The sequence below is a fragment of the Ovis aries genome, chromosome 14 (assembly GCF_016772045.2).
Source record: "Ovis aries strain OAR_USU_Benz2616 breed Rambouillet chromosome 14, ARS-UI_Ramb_v3.0, whole genome shotgun sequence".
Classification (NCBI taxonomy): domain Eukaryota; kingdom Metazoa; phylum Chordata; class Mammalia; order Artiodactyla; family Bovidae; genus Ovis; species Ovis aries.
The window spans coordinates 38,857,990-38,882,541 of NC_056067.1; the positions used below are offsets into that span (position 1 = coordinate 38,857,990).

Consider the following 24,552-nt stretch of genomic DNA (forward strand, 5'->3'; position numbering starts at 1 on the left):
GTGGAATCATAGATTCATTGGAAAGCTTGCTCAGTTTTCAGTTGGAACCTACTGGGCCATTGTGAGATTTGAAACTCACCTTTAGGTCCCTCTCCCCACCCCATCATAGTGACTTACATTGTTTCTCTTACCTTCTGGCTGAGGAGAAGTGAGAGTGTCATGTTTCCATTTTTTTCTCCCCAGGTAACAGAGGATGAAGTGTTGGATATTTTAGAAAGTGTCCTAATATCTAATATGTCCACCTCTGTGACACGAGGTTATGCCCTCACTGCTATTATGAAGCTTTCTACTCGATTCACCTGTACTGTAAAGTGAGTATGGAGAAAAAGGGTGAATGCGATATATTTTTTAAAAACTTTTATTTTGGGAAACTTCAAGCAAAGGCAAAAGTAGAATAGTAAAATCAACTGCCTATACCTCTTACTCCTCAGTAACAGTCATCACTTCATGGTTAATCCTTATTAGATCTATACTTTGCTCCCTGTCATCCCTTCATCCCACCACTGCTTAATTTGAAGGTAAAAACTAATGTTTTTAAAATCAGGTATCTGATGTCTGTTTATTTTTTTAAAGTACTGAAGTTATTTTCCCATGTAAAGGTTCTGGTTTATTATAATTTGAGATATCTGAATTGGAAGAAAATCATTTTGGTGTTTAAATCTTTAAATTTTGCTTTTTTAAAAAAAGCCACTGTTTTGAATAGAACTCAATTCTTGGGTCAGTTTCCCAGTCAAGCATATTTAATATAAACTTAGTTCTCTCAGATGTTTTGCTTTTGTTTTTAATGTAAAGCCTCATGAAGAATGATATTTTTTACTGTTTAAATTGTGAAGTATAAGAATTTGGTATTAGGCAGTGACACTTTGCTTATAAAAGTCTGATGCTATGACCCTTTTGTTGATAAAAGCTTACTACTGTAAAGTTATTAAAGAAGGGAATGAATACTATAAATTTGTTATTTTATAGCAAATTAATAATTGGTACTTTTGTTTATCAAATTTTAGGGTATGAGATATTAAGATGAACATTTCAAAATTTTAACCAGAAACCTCTGTTTTAAACACTGTTCTTTCTGCTTGTTTATGAATTTTCTTTTGGATGTTTGAATTTGTTTGTCGTTTTATCCCAAAGCCGAATTAAGAAAGTGGTTTCCATCTATGGAAGCAGCATTGATGTGGAACTCCAGCAGAGGGCAGTAGAATATAATGCACTTTTTAAGAAATACGACCATATGAGGTAAGTGAAAGAAACCGAACAATGCATGTGCCTCTTAGCATCCCAAACACTTTCTCATGATAACCCGTAAAGGAGTTTCACCCCTCATGCTTTATTGGTGGGACATCACAACCCCGTTCAGTTCTTGCGGCTTGGCTACTTGTGTTTTGTTCGTCTTCTGTTCTGCCTAGCCTCTAAAGAAATAAGTGAACCGTGTTCTTTTAGTCCCCTTTTCCCCTTTCTCTTGGTAAGGAAAGTTTTCTTCATTTCCATTTTATTTGGTGAAGAAGTGAGAGTTGTTTCATCTCAGGAGAATCTCATTGAGATATCATTACTATTACCATTGTGAACTGCTAATATGTACTTGTTTATCTTTCTTTCATTCCAATTTCTCTGTCACTTATAATTCTCAGGCTCTTGGGATTTAGATGGACAGTTTGTCCATTCAAGGTTTCCTGCCTGCCCTTAATCCAGTCAGGAATGTAGGTCACGTATTCTTGTAATCCAGCTTCTATTTTAGTATATGTGTTGGGATGTGGGGAGGGGAGAGGTCTCTCCACATTTGGCTGGAGTACAGTTAACAGTGATTGTTTTGGGTAGGGAATCTAGGTTAACTGCCTAGAATTTAACCACTTCAGATTCTTCCAGGTCTGCCCTTCTTGAGAGAATGCCTGTCATGGAGAAAGTGACCACAAATGGCCCTACTGAGATTGTACAGACAAACGGAGAGACAGACCCAACTCCTCTAGAGACAAAGCCACCGCCCTCGGGGCCACAGCCCACCAGCCAGGTAGCTTTTCCCTTGCTTATCCTCATGATCTTCTGGTTCCTTAGACCCTATTTCTTAGGTGATTCCCTTCAGTGTTCCTGGGTTGATTGATAATTCTGTTCCCTGTTTTTAAGTATTGAAGGGGCTTTGTGTTAGATAACAGATTAGACAGTGACAATGAATAAGATATTATTTTCTTGTTTAGGCCAATGATTTATTGGATTTGTTGGGAGGAAATGACATAACACCTGTTATTCCAACTGCACCTACAAGCAAACCAGCTTCTGCTGGTGGAGAGCTTCTTGATTTGCTGGGAGACATCAACCTTACAGGTGAGGCCAGACTAGAGTTAATTTCATGCTTGGCCAGGGATAAGGGCCTTAGGGAAAAACTACACTGAATGTAGACTTTCTGTCTAGCACATGAGACAGTTGAAGAATGGAGAGGGTAAGTGACAAAAAACAAGAATCTTCACAACTTCTGGCCTATGTTGCCATACTAATACTCTAGAGGTAATTCATAGAGATTCCTCAAAGTCTAATTTTTAATTTTTGGAGAGTAAATTACTCAGTGTTTTAAGACAGAACAGTCTCAGGCTAGAAAAGAAGCACATCCCAAGAAATACATGACTTTTTCTAGGTTTCTTTCTACTCATGGTTAGTTTCCAAGAGCTGTGGCCTTCTGTGGAGAGTGGAAAGATGTTAACCTGTTTTCCTCTTTCCTTCTCGCCCTTTCTTTCTCCTTCGTGTTAAAGCAATGGAAGGATAAAATTATCCAGGGTTATAATATTCAAACATAACTTTTCATTTGGGGATATCTTATTTTTATTGACATGTAGTAGAAATTTATAATTAGTGTGTCTGCAGATACTGTAAACACAAGAGGTCAAGAGAATATCACTGTAGCATATAATTTCTATCTTAAGTGACTTCTCTAAAAGTAAAATGGAGAGTTACAGCATACATGACCTTGAGTGGAAAACGGCCATAGGTTAAGGATGTTGGATGCTAATCTAGACAGGCTATCACAGACTTAAAGGTTTTTTCCTAACATAACTGCCTCCCAGAACTTATGGTTTATATTTATGTCTTAACAAAATTTCAAAATATTGCTTGTCATTGCTTAGGGCCATTCACAGTCAGTTTCAGATCCCGGGATGCCAAAGCTGTCCTGAACATACGGAAAAACAGGAACAACCCCATTTGAAACATAGTGTTTGGGGACCTTCCTGGCAGTCCAGTGGTTAGGACTCTTGTGCTTTCACTGCCATGTGCCCAGGTTCAGTCCCTGGTCAGGGAACTAGGATCTCACTGGCTGTGTGGTGAGGCCAAATGAAAAACCAGAACACAGTGTATAGATGATATGCTTTACTTATTAACATATTAGCATTTCCATGTTAGTGTATAATCTTCACAATTATAATTTTGGATGGTTGTCTACTATTTGCTAAGTTTAACCATTATTTATTCAGTTCCTTACTATTGGGCATTTTGCTTGTTTCCAGATTTTTCTTAACTGATGCCTCAGTAAATATTGTTATTACATAAATTTGCCCAAATTTATTTTGGGTTTACATTCTTAGGCTCAGTTAAGTTAGGCTTACTCTTTCTGAATCTGTTTAAAATAAAAATGATTCTTACACATCATAGGGTATTTGTGAGGAATAGTGACAGTGCATGCATGACACATAGTAGGCACTTGGTAAATGTTACTTACCTTTTCCTCAATGTCTATGAATTTCACTGTTAGTCATAAATAAAAAAGCCCTAACAGTGATTGACCCTCTCGTCTTATTTTTATTTTTTCAGTCTAGGGAATGTTTTATATTTGTCCATATTTGTATTATATGTGAATTTCCATTTTGCACATTCCTTTTGTCTCCTTTAACTCATTTATTCTGGAGCCTTAATGTTTTATTTTTGTTCTTTCTTTTTTTTCTAGTGTTAACAAGAAAAAGCAAAATAATGAAGTCTAGCTTTTTTTCCTTATTCATAATGTATTTTACTTTTTTAATTTATTTTTTAATTAGACGAACATTGCTTTACAGTGTTGTGTTGGTTTCTGCCATGCAACAACATGCATCAGCCATAATTATACATACATCCCCTTCCTCTTGTGCTCCCCTCCCCTCACCCTATCCCACTGCTCTAGGTCATCACAGAGCACAAAGCTGGGCTCCCTGTATTACATAGCAGCTTCCCACCAGCCATGTATTTTACACGTGATAAAGCGCATATGTTGAGGCTACTTTCTTCATCTGTCCCACCCTCTCCTTCCCATACTGTGTGCCCAGGTCCATTCTCTACATCTTCATCTCCATTCCTTCCCCGCAAGTGGGTTCATCAGTACCATTTTTCTAGATTCCATATATATGCGTTAATGTAAGATATTTGTTTTTCTGACTTATTTCACTCTGTATAACATAATGTGTTTTAAATGCAATTCCCCATTTTCTTTACAATTTTAAGTAAAGTTTTGAATTCTAGATTCTTTAAGCCATCATCACAGTCAAATCCTCATGCACCATCATTTAAATGAGTATAAATTAGAAAATAAATTTAGTATGTGCTTTTAGAAAAACTTGAGCTCTGAGTTTCTGTTGTTTTTCAGAACTACCTATTGTACCATTATAGGAGGAAAAAAAGCTACAATTTGAAGGACTAGGGACCCATATGTTGCCTCTGTGTCTTGGGTAGCCTATGATTTTCCATGGAAAGATGTTTCTAAAATTGTTTTGAAAATGGAAATTGTGGGAAAATTACTAGATTAGTTTTATAGAAACTAGGATAGCTATCTGAATATTGTTTATATTCTTCATTGGTAATCTGACTGCACATCCTGTGGTGTCTTCATTTGTTTTAGGTCCTTGTGCTTTGCTTGGTCATATGTATTTCTCCCTTACTTGCTAATTTTTACTATATGATTTTTTTTTCCTAGTGTACTTGGGTATTTTTTTAAAAGCTAATTCAACCTTTATTTTATTTTGTGATTTTTAAAATGGTGTAGTTTCAGCTAATTTCATAAAGTAGTTTGAAACCAACTTAAGCATAAAATGCATTCTGTTTCTTTTGGTGAATTTTCTTATGCTTCTTCTTAGAATCTTGATTTCTGTCAGTTCATGGTCATGTTCTATCATTTGCCCTCCATAACTTGTTCTTATTTGGAAGGATCAAATAAAAATAATAGACTGACGATTTTGTTTCCCCACTTCACACCACCTTTCCCAGGATGTGTGTGTGTGTTAATGTAATACTCTGCAATATTTAATATATGTAAAATTCAATAAATAAGTCTTGTCTTGATCTTCTTAGCTTGGAAAATAAAATGTTGCTAAGATTGTTGACATTCCCTGTGTACTACCTCCTTTTCTCATTCCCTCTTGATCCCAGAGGTAACTACTGTCTATCCTAAAATAGTGTTAGCTTTGGTGTTTACCATTCCTGTGTATTTTTGGAATGTTACAGTGTGTAGTATTATTTTGGCTTTTTAGAACTGGTGTCCAATCGAATGTGTACTTTTATACCTTGCTCTTTTGCTGTACATTGAATTTGTGAATAATCTATGTTAAGTGTATTTCTAATGGATTCACATTTTTATTGCTGTATGTGTTTAGTATTTTGGGCTTTCATGGTAGCTTGGCAGTAAAGAATCTGTCTCTCGGTGTAGGAGATATGGTGATACAGTTTCGATCCGTGGGTCGGGAGGATCCCCTGGTGAAGGAAATGGCAACACACTCCAGTATTCTTGCCTGGGAAATCCCATGGACAGAGCAGCCTGGTGGGCTACAGTCCATGGGGTTGCAAAGAGTTGGACATGACTTAATGACTAAAAAACAACAGACAATGAATAGTATTTTATTTTGTCAGTGTACCACAATTTATTTACCCATTATTTTGATAGTGAACATTTTGATTATTTCTAGAATTTCATTGTTAGAAGTTATTTTGCCCTGCACACTTTTTGTATATGTCTCCCTGTGTAAATATGCAAGAATTAAAGCATTCCTAAAAAAGGCAGTGGGTCTCAGTTGGGGGAGATTTTGCCCACCAGGTATTGGCAATGTCTGAAGATACTTTTTGGGTGTCAGACTGAGAGGATGCCAGTGGTGCTGAATCCTACAGCGCAAAAGACAGCCCCTCACAGCAAAGTCTTATCCAGCCTGAAATTTTGTTAGTTTTGCAGTTGAGGACCTTTAGTTTAAGGGTATACTTGTATTCAGCTCTGATGTTGTTTAGTTGCCAAGCTGTGTCTCACTCTTTGGCAACCCCATGGACAATAGCCCTGCTAGGCTGCTCTGTTCATAGTATTTCTCAGGCAAGAAGACTGAAGTGAATTGTCATTTCCTTCTCCAGGGCATCTCCCTGACCCAGGGATCCAACCCACATTCCCTGTGTTGCAGGAGGATTCTTTACCACTGATCCACCAGGAAAGCCTGTATTCAACTCTGCTACTGCCAAATTGTTCTCCAGTTCACAGCCCTGTGGCAGAGATTAGAATTCCCCATTGCTCCATAGTCTTAACCAGTATCTGGTGTTATCAGACACTGAAGTATTCACCATGCTGGGGGGATGTGAAGTAGCACCTCATCGTGGTTTTAAATTCCATTTCCCTCATTACTCGTAAACTTGAGCATCTCTTTTCATAATATTTCCTTTTCATTCATGTTTCTTCTGTGAATTGCTTGTACGTATCTCTTTTTTCTTTTTTGCTTGTACATTTGTCTTACTACTTTAAATTGGGTTATCTTTATTGACTTGTAGAAGATATTTATAGTTTTGGATACTCATCCATTTGTTATTTTGTAGCATACACTTTCTTCTGCCTTTGGTCCATTTTTTGGTGGTATTTTTTAGTGAACAGAAGTTACTCATTTTAAAGTATTTGAAATTTTTAATTCTTTATGGTTCATGCTTTTTGCAGATTGTTTAAGGCTTCCTTCCCTTAATTTGAGATCGTGGTAATTTTCTTATGTGTTCTCTTGGTGGGATTTGTCAGCTAAGATTGACTTAACTGTGGGATGTGCCATTTAGGTGCTCCAGCTGCTGCTCCTGCCCCTGCCTCAGTCCCACAGATATCCCAGCCCCCCTTCTTGTTGGATGGGCTTTCATCACAGCCTCTCTTCAATGACATTGCTACAGGTACCGTTACTGGTGTTATCATCATTAGACCTATGAGAAGTAGTTGTTGAAGAAAGGAGGTAGTGATTTGGCAAGCCTTAGGCTGACTGCAACTTGACTGATCTTCCTGTGTTCTCCCAGGCATCCCCTCCATCACAGCGTACAGTAAGAATGGCTTGAAGATTGAATTCACCTTTGAACGGTCAAATACCAACCCTAGTGTCACAGTGATCACGATACAGGCCTCCAACAGCACAGAGCTGGACATGACGGACTTTGTTTTCCAGGCTGCAGTACCAAAGGTACTATAATTGTCGTCTTGGCCTTTATCCTTGAATTAAAAATTGCTGATTATTTTTTTATGTGTTTGGTAAGGGATATATTTTAGTGCCTAGAGATTAAATTTGCAGATTCAACTCAAACTATCAGTAATGTAACTGTTACGGTCCATTGGAGCGTGTCATTTTTAATGAATACTTTTGCTTAGTCATAAATATTCTTACAGTTAGTATTATAGGATAAAGGAAGTACAGTCTAAAAGTAGTTAGTAAGAGAGTAGAATTCTACAAGGTGGTTCATTAATGCTCAAGAGTATTGAGGATAGATTGGAGTTCGGTAATACAGTCGTGAAGACCTAAGAAACACAAATTTTACATGAAATTCAAGTTCAATCAAGATGAGAGACTTCATGTATTGTCTTCTAGTCACTGGATCAGAATTTAAAGTTTTTGTCTCCTTCATTAACATATAGCTAACTATTGATGCAATGACTGCTTGTTTTTGTAAGTTGAAGTTTTGTTTATACCAGTTCTTAGTTTAAGGAGTGTTTATGTTCATCATTGAATTATGAAAAATTTTGAAAAAGGAGAATTCAGAATGAGGAGTGGGCAAGATTTATCTGTGAACAATGAGATAGTATTTTAGGCTGTATGCTGTCAAAGTGCCATTACTGCGATAATACATAAAGTCGCATGGCTCTGTTCCAGTAAAACACTTGCAAAAACAGGTGTGGGTTCATTCTTGGCCCATGGGCCATATTTTACCAACCCCTGAGATAGATTAGGCTAATCGAATCTTTTCAGTGACTTGTGAGGTATGACATTCAGATAACACAGTTTTGGAAATTGAAGACTTTTATTTGTGGTTATTGCTGCCTATGCATCTGTCTTTACTTTCATTTTTAGGAGTTAGAAAAATGTAGATGTTTTAGAAGCAGTAGATTTAGTGGTTTCAATACTAGTTGTATGACATTAAGCAGGTTACTTAATCTTTATGCCTCAGTTTCTTTATTTGCAAAGGGGGCCTGTCATCATGATATCTACTTCATAGGGTTTCTTTGAGGAATAAATGAGTTTTATGTGCCAGGTACTGTCTTGTTTTAAGCACTTTTCATGTGTTTGTTAGCTTCTACAAATTCAAGTTTTATACTTATTACTTTAGGCTGCCGCTTTAACACATACCACCTCTGCTTTAAAGCATGGCCTTATTCTTGGTGCTGTACTATACAATGCCTATTTGCATATTATGATGTATCTGGAACATCAAAACATTGTATTTCATAGATTCTACTAATACTGATTTTGCTTTTTGTTACTTCTGAAATTGAGGTACATTAAAAAAAATTTTTTTTAATTGGAAGTATAATTGCTTTACAATGTTGTTTTAGTTTCTGCTGTATAACAACGTGAATTGGCTATAGGTATACATATATCCCCTCTGTCTTGAGGTTCCCTCTCACCTTCCCTGCACTCCACCCATCTAGGTCATCACGGAGCACCAAGCGGAGCTCCCTGTGTGATCAGCAGCTTGCCACTCGCTGTCTGTTTTATGTATGGTAGTGTATATATGTCAGCGCTGCTCTCTCAGTTCGTCCCACCCTCTTCTTGCCTCCCTGTGTCCACAGATTTGTTCTCTACATTGGTATCTCCATTCCTGCCCTGCAAATAGTTTTTGTCCGTATGGAGTATATTTTGTAATTGATGCTCTTCTCATGGTTTCATTGGCAGACTTTCTCTCAGTGGTGTATAAAATAATGGTGTGGATTACAGTTGATGGCATCTAACATTAATTAATTAAATGTAAACAAATAAATGATATTTTAGTTTATGTAATTTATCTTGACAGTAGACTTATAAGTCCCAGGGCAGGTGTACCATGGACCTTCCTCCCTTCTTTCTTTCCTCCCTCCCACCATTTCTTTCCCCTTTGCCCTTCTTGCTTTTCTCTCCCTCCATTCCCTTCTTACTCTCCCCCTCTTCTTTTTTGTTCTCTTTCTCTCTCTCATTCTCCTCTCCAATATTTTAGGAGACTAAACTTTAGGAAATTAAAAAAAAGAATCCTAGTCTATAAAATAGCAACATATATATATATATATATATATATGTCGACATATATACTTTACTGTGCTAACTATGACTTACCTATCTTGCTCATAGCACTTTCATCTCTCTTCCCTGTAAATACACAAACAAATCTACCAACATTCAACAAATTACGGTGTTTGATTTTCAGGTCTTTCACTGTCTAGGCTAGTTCTGCACCATAATTTTTCTGCTAGTACTTATGGTGTTTCATTGTGGAGACCCTGAGGTGTTTCACATCCGTGTGAACAAGCTGCCTCTTTTCAGCCTTTCCTGCACCTCCGTCATGTAGGAGTGACCCTTGACACATTCCAGATTATATAGGCTTTAGAAAACAAAGTTCAAGTCCCTGACCTCAACTGTCCAAATACACAGAAGCATGAAGGCTTGTTGTTGGTGAATAGGGTACTGGTTTACTATTTTTAGAATCCTTTTCATTTCTTTGTAGTTTTTTTTTAGCCACAGGCACCCAGGTTTTTTGTTTTTTCACCTACATAGTTGATCAGTTACTATTCAGTGAGGCTACTAGAACAAGATTTGTTTACCTTTTGAAAAGTGCTCGGCTAAAGTTGCTTCTACCAGAAAGGAGAAGGTGGCTCGTTGCTAGAAACAGTAGTGTTTTATAAATATCATGAAGTGATAGTCTGCATGCTGAGAATTGCTGATTATCTGGAAAACAAATAGAATTTAGTATTAGGTATATCAGTTAATTGAACCATCATCTGGGTGTCTGACTTGACTTGTTGACATCTCTGACATAGTATTAAGTGTATTTTCTGAAGAGTGCCCTTTGTCTCCCCTCCACCCCACCAGACATTCCAGCTGCAGCTTCTGTCTCCTAGCAGCAGCATCGTCCCAGCATTTAACACGGGGACCATCACACAGGTCATTAAAGTTCTGAACCCACAGAAGGTGAGTACCACATTCAAAGACAGTATCTGAGCAAGACATAGCATTTTCCTAAAATAAAATTTACTTTGTTTCTCTTTTTTTTTTTTTTTTCCACTCATAGCAGAAAAGATATCTATTAAAATGTCTGGCCTTACCTCCTTGTTCTTTTGTAGACAATAAATGAAGCCCAGACACATGAAATGGTTTAATGGCATCTTATTAAAATATACATTTAAATATTTCTCTACTTAGAGGCTTAAAGATCTAGTCTTTTGCATGGGGAAGGTGGAAAGCTTACACATTTTAGTCTATATTAGTTGTTGTCTGAGGTTGAGAGCATCGAACCAGATATTCACATTTACTACAGTAATTATTAAGTATGCATATCAGAAGTGGAGACATTTTCAATGAAGCAGCCAAATGAAAAATAACTTCAAACACCTGAAAGTAAGCAATATTTTTATTACATCTTCTCAAAGAAGTGTATTGGCTCCACTTAATATTGATCAGTTGTCTCGTTTTCAGCAGTTTTTGAAAATGGTTCAGAGGATTTCTAGAGACTTCTGAGAGATCTCTAGTAGTGTCTCATAAATACCAGTATGATTTCCTGCTTTTAAAACACCTTGGTTCTCCTCTGCTATCCACTGTATTTTGATTGTCTGCCCAAAAGGACAAGTACAAATTCTTTTGATGATCTGATACAAAGAGTAAACATTTTCTTAGTGTATTAATGTTTGAAATCTGCCTTATAAAGTAAACAGCACGTATAATTGAGTTCTCTTAAAATATAACTGTTATCCTAGGTTAACTCTTCTTTTTTTCTTTTATGCCTTGAGAACAAAACAAGTTGATATGCACATTTACTGTCAGTTTTACAGACAAAACATCCAGTATATCTGAATGTAGACTATAATAGATGAGTATGTTTACCTCATTTTTCTAGAAAATTGGATACAAGGGTCAAATCCTTGTGAAAAGTACTCAGCAGATGTTACTGTGAAAATGCTCCCGAGTGGTTTGTCCTGTACTGTGGCTCTAGGGTTGAAGCCAGTGCTGCAATCTGGAGGTCGTTTTCTCTACTCGACTGCGTGACGTTGGCCAGTAGCTACAGTACTAGGCGTTTGTTGTTGTTGTTGTTTGCCTGTGTGTCATTTTAAGAGACAGTTCTGCTTCACAATTATTTGTGTTTTCTGTGATCAAAAGTCCATTTGTAGGACTTCCTTGGTGGTCCAGTGGTTAAGACTCCATGCTTCTACTGCAAAGAATGTGGGTTCGATCCCTAGTCAGGGAACTAAGATCCCACATGCTACCCATTGTGGCCAAAACAAAAGAAAAAGTCTATTTGTAGACTCTACAGATTCTGGAGTTTTTATTTCAGTGTGTCATTTTTTTTTTTCTTTTTTCCTCTCTTCAGCAACAGCTGCGAATGCGGATCAAGCTCACATATAATCACAAGGGCTCAGCAATGCAAGATCTAGCAGAGGTGAACAACTTTCCCCCTCAGTCCTGGCAATGAGGGTCCAGCACCATTCTCATTCTTATCCCACTCAATCAAAGGAACTCTGGGAAGGAGGTTGTGATCGCTGGCAAGTCCCCCCCAACTGTACCATGGGCATGAGGAACTGAAGAGAACTGTTGAGGAGGATTTTTCCTAAAGTTATTGCTGACCTTGAAGCATTGTTAAAGACTAATCTCCTCTCCTCCACTGTTGAGGCCGGCTGCTTCTGGAGACTACTTTGCACTCTTCCTCCTCTCCTCCTGTTTCCGCACTTCTCCACCCCTCCTACATTTACAGCCAGAATCAACATTCCCTGGGCCCCCGAGGAAATAAGCAGCTGGTCTGGAGGAGAGGACTGGAATCCATGACAAGAAAACACTCACTCTGTCTCTGCAGCAAAGAGTTGCCCCTTCTTTCTACCGTGTTTCTCTGTGGACTGGGCGAGGTGGGGTACTTACTCCTCACTAGCAGGGTTACCATCTTCAGGCGCTTCTTACATCTGGCATTCAGAATGGAAATGTAACAGTGGACATGAGGGAGCCATGCCTTTTTCTACTGGTTCCCCCAATGTTTGAAAGAGGCATTAGGCTCCTGGTACCCTTTTCTGTGCATTGCTGTATATACACAGACACACACATGTATATGTATGTTTGTTACCAAGGACTGGTGAGACCTTGAGAGGTTATTTGTAAACACTGGACAGATGCAGTTGAGAAGAGCTTGTGTTGAGATTTGGCATGAAGGTTATGGTGCTCTATTTGTAATAGAAACTTCCAAGGCTCTTCCAGCTCCCCTTTCTCTCCATTCTTTTAGCTGTAGTCATGAATTCTCTCCATGATTTTCGAAACTGATTCCCCTTAAAGTACAAAGTGGACAACTTCTAAAAGATATATTAATAGTTATTAATGCCCCTGTTTCCACCACAAATTTTAAAGTTTCTCCTAAACCCATAACTTGCCTGATGAACTATGGTAAATGGGTGGAAAGAGGAGTTTGCCACTTCTAAAGTACAAACTCCTCAACAAAAGCACCTTTGCCCATATGAAGAGTGAGTATCTGACTCACCCTAGAGCGTATTGGAGTCATATTCTCCATTACTCCAAACCTCCCTTTTTATTTCCTGAGCCTGGCTTGGACCTTGGCATTCCGTTTGAATTTCTTCTTCTAACTGGAACATTTGTGTTGTATCTGTAACACTGGCACTGAAATAAAGACCACACGGTTAAAGAAATCTTTCCTATATTGTACTTTATGGTGTTGGAATGAAGCCTTGAAGCTTCCTTGTCCCCTCTGTCAGAGGAAGTCTCAGGGACACTGTAGGGTAGGACTATCGTTTCCTGAGTCTGAGAAGTTGGTCTTTCTCTTGAGAGGCCAGACTCATGAATATCTACATCAAAGCCTTGAGATCTGGAGCTTTTTAAACTAGTGAGAATGCCTAGTGCTTTTCGAAAGGCCCCTCGTGGTGTCCAGTCAGCACTGAGGTGCGGGCATGAGGTAAGGTGGCTCTCCTGTGGCGCTGGTTGAATGCACCATGTGCCTTCAGGCGCACAGGCGCTACGTCTGATGTGCTAAAGAAGAGGAAAGGCCAGGCCCACCTTGCTCTTAAAACATTTTCAAATGTTACTGTATTGAGTACAGTATAAGGACTACTTTGGCTTTGATCTTAGAACTGGGTACAGATAGCCATTGTTTCCTTTCCATTTCACCAAGCCTTTACTGAAAATCTTCAGTGTCTTGTCAAATCTAGCTCTGTATCAGATGCTAGACTATTCCTAACATTTGACAAGCAGGAGTTGAACTAAAGGCTCCAATGGGGGAACTTCCTGGTCTTATTTTAGTATATAAGAGCAAGATTTGCTAAAACTTACTCTACCGGGTAAATGGTTGGCTGAGTCAAGAACAGAATATTATCTTGTGCATAGTTTTCAGTAAAGTAAGTGTGGACTAGTGTACGTTTGAGACAACTGCTCTGCCTGTATGATGAAAAGTAACCTTTAGAGGTTTCTTTGCAGACAGATTTCATTGGATGGGTATTTAACGCTGTGAAACGTGATAGGATTAACATAATATTGGTGGATTTCTTGAATAGAATTTGTCTAACATTCCTTTTTGTGGTTGAGGCTTTATTTTCTCTCTCACGTCTATAGTTAACCAGCTCAAGTTTCTTTAGTTGAACCAAACTGAATCTCAGAAGTCTGCTGAAGATCATGCTATGAGACAGCGCTACCTGATGGGGCTGGAAAAGGGGCTACTCTGAGAACAAAGTCTCTTTGGGTGAATGTAGTTTGAGGTAGAGTTATGTGATCATCCATGGCTTCATCCAGACAGAGTAAAAATCGGCCTTAACACAAAGGGTGCTGTGTAGAATATGTAATGATTCCAGAGAGTGAACCTAAGCACCATATTGAAGGACTAGCAGCCAGATGACTTGCCTTGGACACTGATGGTTGTAAAGACTGTTTCAAATGATAGGATCTTGGAAAGCTTCAGCGTGCCTTAGTTTCTAGGATCAGAATTCGTTCTCCTCTCCCTTGGCCTCAGTGCTAAAGGAGAGGTGTCTTACTTTCTATCAATATTGCACATTTTAGTTCTTTTCTTTCCCTAGTATAACCATCCAAGGGGGAGCAAATTTGGATAGATTTACAACTTCAGAGCCATTGTGAGGAAAGAGTGATTTCCATGGCTGCTCTAATAACTCTAGGGTGATAAGCCGTTGAGCCTACAAGCACTTACTTGGATAATTTCACAAGCACTTTTACCTCATTTTTTCTTCCTCTTCCAGAGTAGTTTTTATTCTCTACGTCCTCCCTGCCCTCACAGGAATCCTAAGGGATAATTCATCTAAGTAATCTAAAAAAATTGTAGGAAGGGTACTCTACCCAAGAAACTTCTCCCCCAATGCTCCGGTGCTTTACCTTGAGGTGATTTGGACAGCCATGGAACGCTTCATGCTGTGTATAGTGATCATCTGTTCATTTTAAAGTCTTTCTCGTTTAAAGAAACATTCCTCAGCATAACATTTGGGAGAGGATTCTCCCCTCTTGCTAGGTTAAAGAGTGGGTTGTACCCCTTGTTTGTCACATTGATATAAGAAAAACTGTCAGCACTAATGGTTTGAGTGTTTCCATCTATCATATAACATGCTTTCTGTGTTTGTTCTTATAAGAGGTTGGAAATGAGGGGACACTGTTTTTGAGGCTCAACTTCATTATCTTCTGCATTGGAAAATACCGGGCTATGAGAACTAAGGGAAGGAAAGTCTGAATGCGTTAATTTTTTCCTAGTGAATGTATCTTATCCCCACTGTCCTAAACAGAGAGGGAGCTAGAAAGCAAAAAGTGGATATTCATGTACTCTGTGGTTGGTGGAGAGGTGGTACATGTCTGTGCACTTGGGTTTGGGAATGGGGAGGATCACCGAAGGGACTAGCTTAGAAAGTCCTGAAGTTGAAAACACTTTGACCATCTCTCGCTCAGGAGGGTGGGGCTGCTTGTAGAACTGGAAGTGCATAACTTCTTTCAAGCAATAGCAGAGAGTGGGTCCCATCTACAGGGTTCCAGGACCTGAAACATTCAAACAGAAGAAAAAGCTGAAGCAGCTTGCAGAATTGCTTCACAAACTTCCACGAGGCTGATTCTGGCTTCCAGATGGAGCATTGGAGGTTTTTTCGTTGTTTTGTTTTTGGAACCTGCTGTTGCGCTTTGTGTATTTTTGTTTGTGTTTTCTCTTTGGGGGCCTCATGGGAAAGAGCTTCTGAACTCTTTCCTCTGTGAACTCCAGTGTGTCCCTGTATAGTCCCTTTTCTTTCATAATGTTGTAAGTTACATTTTCATTAAGCCCCATCACATCTTCTTTACTGTAAAAATATTAAAAGGCTGTTTCCAAGTGGGATGGCTAATGAAGTTCTAATTATTGCAGACATATTTTTGAGATGTAAAAAAAATTTAAAATTAAATGATAAGTCTTCGAGGCGAGTGAGGAATAAAATGGATGTAAACATTTACATGGGATGCATTAGAATTCTGCTGTGTGTATTGTCTTTTGGTTGAAACAAATTATGAACAGTGACTAATAATAAAAAGTCAATACTCAATGATTTAAATTTTGCTTCCTCACTTCTTCCAAGTGGGTTGGAGAAGCCCTGGATGGGTTCTTATTCCAGAGCTTTGAGCTAAACCCACTAACCAGTTCATGTTCCTTTTCCACAGAAAACTTAGCAAGAGAGAAATTTAAACAAATTAAAAAAAAGATTGTTCAGTTGCTCAGTTGTGTCTGACTCTGTGACCCCGAATTCTCCAGGCCAGCATACTGGAGTAGGTGGCCCTTCCCTTCTCCAAGAGATCTTCCCAACCCAGGTCTCCCGCATTGCAGGCAGATTCTTTACCAGCTGAGCCACAAGAGAAGCGCCCCCCTCCCAAAAAAAAAAAACAAAAAAAAAACCTCGGTAGTTAACAGAAAAAGTATAGTTGGAAATTTTAACTAGTGACTGTTTTCATGCTGATCTTCTCCACATGGGTGAATTCTCAAAGTAAAAATACTGAATCATGTCTAGATGAAGTATGTATTTGAGGGTGGTCATGGACTTTTAGCTATAAGCTTCTGTTTGTGGTTTTTTATCTGTGACTAGGAAGAGGAAGCCTTGACCAGCCAAAATGAATTCTGTTTCCTGATCTATTTTATACAAACTCTCCCATAGAAGTGAGAGTGGTTGAAAGTTGGGAGCTTATACATGATCCCTGACCTTGATTGAGATAGAGGGAGAGTATGATAGTCCCTTAATTGAAAAGTAGAAGGAAGTACGCCTTAGCAATTAATCTGGTTTATGCAGAAGTGCCCCTTGGTGCTGTTTGATAAGTGACATTTCTATAATCTTTCCTTGTATGTGGCTTAGTTAAAATTCATATTTGTTTCTAATATTAAATTTACTTGACATTTTCACCTTTGTGTAATGAGATGAAAATATAAGAGTTACATTAGAAACTGTTAGGCAGTAATAGACTCCAGACATTTTCCTAACAATACAATGAAGAGTAGCAGATTTGAACTTCCATCCAGAAGGACCAAATTAATTTTTATCACTTTTAAGTATTTTTCATGCTATTTCCTGCTCTAGTTCAATTGTCTCCAGATTCAAAAAATATAGAAATGTTCAAAGGAAAAAACAGTCCTATAAACCTGGAGGCCAGGTTAAGTCCACCTTGTTTATTCAAAACTAAAAGAAGGAATATCTACATCTGCTCAGCCTATGGTAGAAATAACAAAGCACTGAGGCCTAAAGATGACTTGTGATCACTGAAGGAGTGGGAACTAGCTATAAAGAAGCACATGTAGAAAGCTCTTAAGACTCCTTTACCAAAATCTGGCAGACATGAACTCTCCTTTCCCAGACTTCTCTTTCCATTTTGTAGCGAGGATTAGGAAGAGCTCCTAGAATAAATGCTGTGTGTGTGTCCCTCTCCAACCCCTTTCAGGTGGAGAGAGGTATGCATAGCTGCTTATAGGAAGAATACAGAAAGGAGGTAGTCTAATGACTTCTCTGTCTCTTGGCTTGATTCAAACAGTGATTTTTATAATGATGAACCTGCAGTGAGGGCAGATGGATTTTTGCAAAAAATTCCCAGAGGAATTTATTTTTAGGGTTAGTCTCAGCTGTTTACCATTTCCAGAAACTGTAGTTACATAACCCTTGGCATACATAATACACACTGCCTTGAACTGGGGGGAGAACATGGATATGTGACCCTTGAAACAGTATAAAATGTAAATGGCAATACATGATTTGAAAGGAAAACTCAGTCAACTGGTCGTCACCACTCAACTGAATTGGATCTTAATAATGGAGACTTTTAAAGAGCTGTATCATAAGTTACCCCTACAACACCTGGGCTTGTAGCTTTTTGTTCTACTTTTGAAAGTACTACTGTTGCTGCTGAAGAAGTAGTAAATACATAACTCAGCATATGCTGGTATTCTGAATTGATGCCCACTACATTAATCATAACAACAGCAAACCCATCATCTAACTGCTGCTGTTTCCCAGTACAACTTCTAATGGTGGTGGTCCTGGAGAGAACTTCTGCTCATGAAATGTGGAAAAAGTAGCGTGTAATACCTCAAGAAATGGGCTTTTAGAAACACTCTGAGCTGCATTCATTCTTTCTGCCTCTGCCCTTGGTCAAGTCCACTTCTGTCCCCATATTGGTGCCTATCCCTTATATATGAGTGTCCTTGCTGGAGCAAGTTACTCAGTAAGCACTGAAATGAATCCCAACAACTCTGAGTAGCTTTCTTGAAGGTAATTTGAGGATAGAAGGAAAACTCAGAGGCAGACAACATAAGAGCTTTTTTTCATCTTATGCCAGACTGACAGAGACATTATTTTAAATTCACTAAAATGAAACAAATGAAGATAACTGGAGATTGGAATTTTGGTGTATATATAAAGTAACTCAAGTGAAGGGAGAAAGTAGTGACCAAACTTCCACAGAAGAAATAATTTGTATAGAGTCAGAATCTTTGAGTCAAATTTTGTCTTAGAATTTAAAATGTCTATAAATGGACCAATCTCCTAGAAGAGAGGGGAACAGTTTGCAGTGTTAGACCTCAAACTCTCTTGTACTAAACCTGTAATTAAAATATTCTTAACATACAGTTGGTCTGGACTAGGTAATCTGAAGGAGTGGATAATTGGTGATACCATTTATACCAATTATTCAAAGTGTAAGAAACTTTTTTTTTCTGCTTCATTCCTTAGTTGCTTGACGATTTAGACCTGTGTAGGAGGGGAAGACCTAAAAATTCAGAGGTCTAGAGGGTTTCCTAGGAAAATAAAGAGCAGAATTAAGAATAGGACTCTGAGGAATTGAATGGATCTTCAATTTGAAAATTCAGAATAATAGTGACTGCTGTGAATCACTATGTGTCAAGTACTTTGTATGCATTTGCAAAATCTTCAGACTTAACTCCTAGACAGACTATTTTCTGTTTCACAGCTAAGAACCAAAGGCTTAGATCAAATAAATTGCACAAGGGTATAGAGAGAATAAGGGGTTGGTAGAGCTGAAATTTGGAATCAGGCTCTCTGATTTGGCTCACTGGCCGGCCACAAAATTATCACTGCAGGAACTAAAAGAAAATAAAAAATTTCTGAATTAGAATTGCAAATAACAAAATAGCTTAGAGACCAGACCACATTACTGCTTGAAGCAGAGAACAATATTCAGAAAATTCTACTACATGAAGAGAAAGGGAATTCAAATGTGGCTGGGAGGTGAGATGACATTTTGTACAGAAGGTGGGGTCGAATTTTCTGAAGAAGGCTGTGACCATCTACAACAAAGAAGAGAAAGGGCCTTGCTAAGGTGGGTATTCTCAATTCGTTCAATGGCTTTGTACCCGTGAGGGTGACGGGCCAGTTTTGGAGTAGAGAGGAAACGTCTGGGAGAGGTAAGTTACAAAAGCCACCTTCTGCAGAAGACAGCATCCTCCCGGCTCTGTTGACAGGTGCAAACCTCCCTTGTCCCTGTCCAGCCCCTACTTAGGAGTCGCGGAGAGCAGAAAATAACTCTCCCTGCGCCTCAGTCCTCCAAACCGAAGGCTGACTGACCGACGCGATGGCGGCGGTGACAGTAAAGGCCCAGCCCTGCGGCGGCGCCGGGCTCCGCCCGTGAAGTCCCCGGCCGACTGGCGGTGGCCTGCGTCCCTTAGCGCTCGGGACGCACCGGGCCCGCAGCTACGCAGGCCAGGGACGGGCGGGGCTAGGGGCGGGGCCAGAGGGCGGCGGGGGGCGGGGCTGCTGGGTGTTCGCGCGCGCCGCCGAGGCTCCGCGCGGCGTCGCGCCGGCCGGGCGTCCCTGTGCAGCCGCCGCTAGCCGCCGATGGGGGAGGTGGAGCCGGGACCCGCGGGCCCGCTCGATCCCCCTGAGCCGCCTGAAGCGCCCGCGAGCCGTCGGCCGGGCGGGATTCGGGTCCTGAAGGTGAGGTGCTCGGGCGGGCTGGAGAGGGCGAGAGAGCAGGGAGAGGCCGCCCCTGCCCCGCGCGGTGGGTGAGGTAGCAGGCGACCCCCGCCTCGCGTCGGTCGGTCAGCCTCGCGGCTCGGTCGCCCCCAAGCCCGGCTGGAGGGGCCGCTGCACCCGCTGAGGCCTCTGGGCCGGGCCCCCGCCGAGGCCGCGGCCGCGGCCGCCTCCGTCCCCACCGCTGCCCATCCCTGGCCGCGCGCCACCCGCCTCACAGGCCCACGCCTTGGGTCTGGCGTCCACCCGGCCGCCGCCGCCCACTCGGCTCCTTCAGGACCTGGGGGCCCGCCTCTGCTTCCTCCGGCCGCGCTCGCGGCCCCGGGCTGGCGTCTCCTGGCCCGAGAGCGGAGCTGGAAGTACGCAGGGCTCTCTCCCCGGACACCTGAAGACATCACCGCAGCGGGAGGATGGCGGCGGTGATTGGCCGGGCGCTGAGGTGTTCGGGGCTGCGCCGGCTGGCGCGGCAACCTCTGCCCTCGGAGCTTCCCACTGAAGTTAAGACCCGCTCCCCGCACCCGAGCGCCGGCCTGGGAGCACGACCTGTCCCGCCTGCAGAGAGAATCCCCGGAGGAGCTTAATCTCGGGGAAGCGCTGGGCGTGTTGCAGGAGGGAGGAGGGGTTGGACAAAAAGGGGGCATTCCTCCTGGCGGGAGCGGGGCTGACAATCCAGGGAGACGGTGATGGGGGAGCAGTTATGCAACAGGCAGCTAACGGGGCTTTTTGGCAGGAATTGGAATTAGGGGGAGTAGGAGGAAATGAAGGCAGATGCCGGCAAGGGGTGTGGGGGGAATGGAGCCTTCAAGGTGATGAGGAGAAGTTAAAATGCACAAGGAATGTAGGGTGGGGTGGGGCCAGTGAAGGTGGTTAGAAGGAGAGAGAGTGGAAGATTCACTGGAGGGAGTTTTAGCCTTCGAAATATCTAGTTGGAGAGAAATTTTTCCGTAGGTCAAATGCGTAAACTAGGTGTCCTGGAGAAGGAATGGAATTCCTTCTAAAGTTCTGGAAGAGGAATTAGCAGTATTTAAAACTTGCCAGAGAAAAGGAAGAGAGCAAAGAAAATTTAGATTTGGCGTGTTTCGAAAATACTTTGCAAAACAATGAAAATACATCATGTTGAAAAATTTATTAAGTAATGGTCTTTGGGATTGAGAGTGCGCACCATGTACTTGCTACTAAGGTTATTCGTAGGACATCACAAAGATGGCAACACTGAAAAAAATAGTAGATTTGAAACATCTGGTGAATCCACGAAACCACATAAATTAGAACTCTGTAAAATAAAAAAAATTTTCTGCTACTACCTCCCAATCTTAATACAGGAACTTGAAATAACTTTTCGTAGTTAACTTCCACTTCCACATAGACCTTTTACATATTTATTGTAAACTATTTAATCATGTTTTAAATTTAATTACTCAAAGGCTTTCGGATATTTACTGTAAGGTCACAAAAATATAAATTGTGAATGAACTTTAAAAAATTCTGCTGGCCTGGCTTATCAGGAAAGGGCAAGTCTGAGAGATAGGTAATGCCCTCTGGCCTTGAAGGTAAACAGCCTTTGCTGTTTTTACAGCAACTATTTTTCCATGGGGAATGAGATGTGGGAGGGAAGGAATTGAGAAATAAGGATCTTTATTGAAGATTCCCAGCGTCCTACAGTTCCAGGAAAAGATCCAACCTACTACTGGGGTTCCAATCTGGAGGCCATTAGAAAGATTCCAGAAATTAATACTTAGTCTAGTGCTGATCTGGTGGTATGGGAGGCTAACAGTGTCTTAAGACCTTTGCATTCTTGCCAATAAACGGGATTGACTGAAGAATAGGTGCTGTGTGTTTTTTTACAAACAGAAGTTGACTTTAGTAGCTGAGTGGTTGAACTTTGTGCCAGGTGAAAGGGGAAAGGAATACATAAGTAGAAGACTTTCAGAATCTGTTGTCTCCTAATACTCTTCTCCAAAAACCCTTTGAAAAAGACTTATCATTCTTTTTTGTAACTCTTCTGTTGCTGTTCAGTCACTAAGTCGTGTCCAACTCTTTGCGACCCCATGGACTATAGCGCACTAGGCTCCTCTGTCCTTCACTGTCTTCTGGAGTTTGCTCAAATTCATGTCCATTGTGTCAGTGATGCCATCTAATGATCTCCTCTGCTGCCCCCTTCTCTAATACTTAATATCAAATAATGAGCATCAATTATAGCTAAGCTGGTGTAACTTAGTCAGGTGAGATCTAGGGCTTCCCAGGTGGCTCAGCGGTAAAGATTCTCCCTGCGATACAGGATGTAGGAGATGTCAGTTCAGTCCCTGGGCCAGGAAGATGCCCTGGAGGAGGGCATAGCAACCCATTCTGGTATTCTTGCCAGGAAAATCCTATGGACAGAGGAGCCTGGCACACTATGATCCATGGGGTCACAAAGAGTAGGACACAGCTGAAGTGACTAAGCACGCACACACCACTATATGGAGTATTGGAAAATTTGATTCAGAATTTGGATTCAGAATCTTATTTAGCAAATTGCTATTTAGAATATAGTCCTTCATAACTGTAGTTGGAATGTAAGTATATTTTTAATATTCTTTAAGATTATCAGGAGTATACTTGAAGCAAAAATTTCCAGATGTTTGCTATAGTTTAGCTTTTTTTTTTTTTACTCAGTTTAGTTGCTCAGTCATGTCCAACTCTTTCACTTTTTTTTTTAACTGAGTCTGTATAATAAATGAAATTATAGTTCATCAAGTCAGTGACTGCTATGAGACCTGTTTTTTCAATAGTAGTTTCAAGTTTTTATCAAATTGATGTGCACATGTGGTTTTTAAAATCAATCACTAACAAAAAGATTTTAATGAACTGAAATATTCTTCCTCTCTTTATCTCTTCCATCCATTTCAAGATATTCCTTAGCATGTGTATTCTGAGATGAGCCCATATCATTCTGAACTTTTGAATGCGGGAACACATATCCTGCTTTAGGATATTTCACAGTCTAGAACTCACTGAGTATGGAGAGTTACTTCAGTAGACCCTGTTCTACCATGCATGGTGTGAAGTCGCTCAGTCGTGTCCGACTCTTTGCAACCCCATGGACTGTAGCCTACCAGGCTCCTCCCTCCATGGGATTCTCCAGGCAAGAGTACTAGAGTGGGTTGCCATTTCCTTCTCCAGGGGATCTTCCCGACCCAGGGATCGAACCCAAGTCTCCCGCATTCCAGGCAGATGCTTTAACCTCTGAGCCACCAGGGAAGCCCCCAACTCTACCATGCATATCTAGAGTTAATTGTGTGTGAGCGTTTAATAGTTTTATCACCTTTGAACTAATCAGAGCTAGCCCTCAATGTTGTCTTCATTTTTTAGAGGGTGGAAAGTGTAAAACTGAAGTAAGTACTTAGTTCATCGCTTCCTCTAAAGATTTCTACTATCTAGAAATATCTTTAAATCTTAAATGTGCTCTTAATACACTTGTTTGATGGGAGGATGATTATGGTTGTGTTCCCTTTTAGAGAAGCTTGTCAGTAGTTCTTATATAAGAAGAGTAAGTGAGGAAATAAAGTATTTTCAATCTAGCAATTCCAGTGGAATAGTGATTCAAAAAGCTACAGGCATCTTAAAGGAGAGAACTGACCTTCCCAATACTTCCTTGATGGTTTAGGTCATGGAGAAGGAAATGAAGTGAAGTGAAGTCACTCATTCGTGTCCGACTCTCTGCAACCCCATGGACTGTAGCCTACCAGGCTCCTTGGTCCATGGGATTTTCCAGGCAAGAGTACTGGAGTGGGGTGCCATTTCCTTCTCCAGGAGATCTTCCTGACCCAGGGATCAAACCCGGATCTCCTGCACTGTCGGCAGACGCTTTACCGTCGGTAATTCAGCAGTGACTAATGATAGCTAAGGGCTTCCCTGATGGCTCAGTGGTAAAGAATCCGCCTGGAGTCCAAGAGACTCAGGTTCAGTCCCTGGGTTGGGAAGATTCCCTGGAGGAGAAGATGGTAATCTATTCCAGTATTCTTGCCTGGGAAATCCCCTGGACGGAGGAGCCTGGTGGGCTACAGTCCATGGGGTTGCAAAAGAATTGGACATGACTTAGCGGCTAAACAATAATTATAGCTAACCAGTTCATCTAGATTTTTCCCAGAAGGCTATGCCTTGGTATCTAGACCTTTGAATGCCCATTGATCAGGTTTAAGAGAATATCTACTGAAGTTCTAACTCAGCCGTTTATTTTCATAGGGTAGAATATGTCATATAAAAGGAGATACATTCTTTGACCAACAACACATGTGTTTCAAGAGTGTAGCTTTCTTAAAGAATTTATGTATAGTCTTTTAAGGGAAATAGATATTCACATTAAAAAATTACTGTTAAACATTCTCACCGAAGAAGAATCATGGGTGAATTAATGTAATACCTCCTGGGGTCTGCCTTGACTTTTCTAAGATTGAGAAGGTTAGTGGGATATTGTTTGACCTTAAGTTTTTTTAAGGATTCTTTCTGATGGATTTGTGGAGCAGTGTCCATGGCCCTCTCGATAGCAGTGAGTGAACTTTCTCTCCACTGAAAATGCGGGGTTTCTTTGCATAAATGTAGCTGTACCATATGGACACTGTTTTCAGAGGATCAGTTGATCTTTCCCAAAGAATAAAAATAAATACTTAAAATCAGTTGGTTAATTATGCACTGGTTAAGATTATTTAGTC

General features: G+C 40.5%; 2 protein-coding genes across 5 annotated transcripts in view; both read left to right on the plus strand.

The window, feature by feature from the left end:
• AP1G1 (adaptor related protein complex 1 subunit gamma 1) overlaps positions 1-15,952 on the plus strand; it is an 82,229-nt gene extending 66,277 nt beyond the window's left edge. For 2 of the 4 annotated variants that reach the window (XM_060398459.1, XM_004015118.5), the window contains exons 16-23: positions 184-311; positions 1,132-1,236; positions 1,864-2,005; positions 2,190-2,316; positions 7,015-7,122; positions 7,243-7,403; positions 10,275-10,373; positions 11,767-15,952. In XM_060398459.1, the coding sequence (XP_060254442.1) occupies positions 184-311; positions 1,132-1,236; positions 1,864-2,005; positions 2,190-2,316; positions 7,015-7,122; positions 7,243-7,403; positions 10,275-10,373; positions 11,767-11,868 (972 nt within the window). In that variant the 3' untranslated portion in view covers positions 11,869-15,952. The remainder of the gene's footprint in view (positions 1-183; positions 312-1,131; positions 1,237-1,863; positions 2,006-2,189; positions 2,317-7,014; positions 7,123-7,242; positions 7,404-10,274; positions 10,374-11,766) is intronic. The other 2 variants (XM_060398461.1, XM_060398460.1) reach the window with 1 other exon arrangement.
• A 3,752-nt stretch (positions 15,953-19,704) lies between these two features.
• PHLPP2 (PH domain and leucine rich repeat protein phosphatase 2) overlaps positions 19,705-24,552 on the plus strand; it is a 63,612-nt gene continuing 58,764 nt past the window's right edge. Inside the window, exon 1 of the mRNA XM_015100531.4 lies at positions 19,705-19,825. Within this exon, the coding sequence (XP_014956017.2) occupies positions 19,727-19,825 (99 nt within the window). The 5' untranslated portion in view covers positions 19,705-19,726. The remainder of the gene's footprint in view (positions 19,826-24,552) is intronic.